Below are 2,879 nucleotides of genomic sequence, written 5' to 3' on the forward strand. Positions count from 1 at the left end.
TCCCCGGACCCCCCCAGCCCTGTGCCACCGGAGCCAGGGAGCCCAGGGGGAGCGGGTCCTGCTTGGCCACAGGGATCCAGGGATGAGATGAGCCAAGGGAAGGAGCATCCTCCATCCGGAGCCACGATGGAGACCCACGACACCAGCGCTGACACCCCAGGAACAGCACCCACCCCCAGCCTGCGGTACCCAGCCCGGCTGGTCAGCGAGGCGCTGGAGGACGCCCTCAAGGAGATGAAGGATGATGCTCAGCCCAAAGAAGAGCCCATGCTCAGCGCTGCGCGGGCTCCCCGGGACGCCCAAACCCCCAGCCCCAATTCCCGCATCGAGGCTGGCAGAGGAGCTGGGGAAGGGCAGGACCCCTCCGAGGATGCTGGGGATGGTGGAGCCCCCAAAGAGGAGGAGAGGGATGAGGAATCCATTCTCCAGGGTGCTCCATGTGATGAATCCATGTCCCCATTGGGATCATATCCCTGCGGCACCGCAGCTGCTTCCCAAAGCACTGTGGAGAGCCGGGAAGAGATAGAAGCGTGGGAGGAGGAGATGACCACTATGCTGAGCCCAAGGGAACCAGAAGTGGTGGCCCAGGAAGAGGACACGAGTGGCCCTGAGCAGATGGGGACCAGCCAGGAAGAGCCAGAGCATGAGGATGATGAGGTGGAAGCCCCAAGCATGGAGGCATCACAGCCCTCAGAGGAGGAGGAAGAGGAAGAGGAGAGGGGACCCCTCAGCCCCTGTGAGGAGGATGGTGATTTCCAGGGTGAAGGGATGGATGCACAAGAAGGGGAGTCCCCACAAAAAGAAATCAAAGCTGCTCATGTTGTCCCCATGGAAAGCCACCCAGTTTTGCCCATGGAACATCACCTGGAAGAGGACCTTGTTGATGAAAAGCAGGAAAAGTTTGAGCATCAGGAAATGCCCATGTGTGAGATGGATCTGGCTGCAGAGGAGGAAAAGGAACAGCAGCAGGAGATGTGTCCAGAGCAGGAGCCCTGGGGCATCCATGAGGCCATCCCAGCAGAAGAACCTTCATCAGTAGCTGAAGAAGATGCCGTGGGAGGAGAGGACCCAGGCAGAGTGAAAGACGGTGAGGGAGAAAAGGGAGAGGCTGGTGGGGAGGTGCTGGGAAGAGAAGACCCTGAGGCAGGAGAGGCTGTGGGACCTGAAGACCCGGAGCAGGAGAGCGGAGCCCAGGAGGAGCCCAGGGACCTGCAGGAAAAGGATTTTGTGGAAGAGGTGCTGGAGCAGGAGCTGGGAGAGGAGCCCTGGGACAGGGGGGATGATGACAACAACCAAAAGCCCCATCCAGAAGACTGGGAGGTGACAGCAGAGGACACAGAGGGGCCTCTGAGGACAGAAGAGTCAGCTTGGGCAGATGACACCCCAACAAGCACAGGAGGGCTGGAAAGTGAAGAGAGAGATGACACATCACCCGCAGAGCTGGAAGAAACCCAGGATGATGATGAAGAAGATGCCGAGAGCCAGAAGATGAGCCAGCAGCAGCCACCACCAGAGGCTGAGCCAGCCCTGGAGCTGGTGAGGGACAAGCAGGAAGACACGGTGGGACAACCTGCCCAGGCACCCACAGATGCGGCCCCCCACAGATGCCCCGGGGCAAGGGAACAGCCAGGAGCCAGCTGAGGCTCCCGAGGAGCCATGGGAGGTGCAGGATGAAGCTGATGAGGAGCTCAGCTTGGACCCGGCACAGCCAGAGATCAGCAGCACTGGCCCTGCGGCAGGTGACGGCACGGAGAGTGGTGAGTCGGTGGAGGAGGATGCTGAGGCATCAGGAGAGCTGGAGCAGGGAGCAGGGACGGGCAGGAGGCTGGAGCTGGAGGACACGCTGCCGGACAGCACGCCCTTGCACCTCTACGAAGGGGAGATGCTGGCTGTGGTCACACCCAACCAAAACCCTCCGGAGATGGAGGAGACCACAGAGACAGCCCCTAAATCCAAAATAGCTCCAGAGGATGAAGGATGGCTGGAAGGGAGGGGCAAGCCACCAACTCCTGCCATGCCAGAGAGCCATGAAGAGGAGACAGGGATGGAGGAAACCCCTGCAGCAGAGGGTGCTGAGGAGGAGGAAGGCTATTTCATGGTCTCTGCTCCCAGCCAAGAGGTGCCCAGCTCCGAGGAAGCCGAGATCTCCGAGGACTTTGAAGAAATTAAAGTTGAAGCAACGGAAGCCAGCAAAGATGGTCTGGAAGCTGCTGGAGAAGCATCTCCAGTGCTGGAGGATGAAGGAAACTTTGAGGCGTTTGTTGACGAAGCAGATGAAGACATGAAGGCTATTTCATGGTCTCTGCTCCCAGCCAAGAGGTGCCCAGCTCCGAGGAAGCCGAGATCTCCGAGGACTTTGAAGAAATTAAAGTTGAAGCAACGGAAGCCAGCAAAGATGGTCTGGAAGCTGCTGGAGAAGCATCTCCAGTGCTGGAGGATGAAGGAAACTTTGAGGCGTTTGTTGACGAAGCAGATGAAGACATGAAGATGCCAACAGAAGAACCTGAGATGCCAACAGAAGAACCTGAGATGCCAACAGAAGAACCTGAGATGCCAAAGGATGCGGATGAGGATGATGCTGGAGGTTTTACTGCTGAGATGGAGGAAGGCCCAGCTGTGCCTGAAGCAGATCCTGGCTGCCCCGAGGCTGCGAGGCCGTTAGCAGAAGGCCCTGATGAACCAACCCTGGGTGCCACCAGCACAGGCGTGTGTGAGGAACCAGGACACTCGGAGGGTTTGGCTGCTGAATCAGATGAGGAGCTTGATGGCACAGTCGAGCTGGAGAGTGATGCCAAAACGCTCCCAGGCTGCGACCTGGGGCTGGTAGGGCAAGAGGAGGAGGAGGATGAGGAGCAGGAGGAGGAGGGGGAGGATGAGCC

At 59.0% G+C, this 2,879-nt stretch overlaps 1 protein-coding gene across 1 annotated transcript in view; it reads left to right on the forward strand.

The window, feature by feature from the left end:
- Window positions 1-126: 126 nt before the first annotated feature.
- The window catches only part of LOC104524136 (nestin), a gene marked incomplete at its 3' end in the record, with an annotated part of 3,423 nt that continues 670 nt past the window's right edge, over window positions 127-2,879 (forward strand). Inside the window, 4 exon segments of the mRNA XM_029084731.1 lie at window positions 127-297; window positions 370-1,547; window positions 1,822-2,287; window positions 2,530-2,823. Coding sequence (XP_028940564.1) covers window positions 127-297; window positions 370-1,547; window positions 1,822-2,287; window positions 2,530-2,823 — 2,109 coding nt within the window.

Source organism: Antrostomus carolinensis, unplaced genomic scaffold (assembly GCF_000700745.2).
Source record: "Antrostomus carolinensis isolate BGI_N321 unplaced genomic scaffold, ASM70074v2 scaffold35794, whole genome shotgun sequence".
NCBI lineage: Eukaryota > Metazoa > Chordata > Aves > Caprimulgiformes > Caprimulgidae > Antrostomus > Antrostomus carolinensis.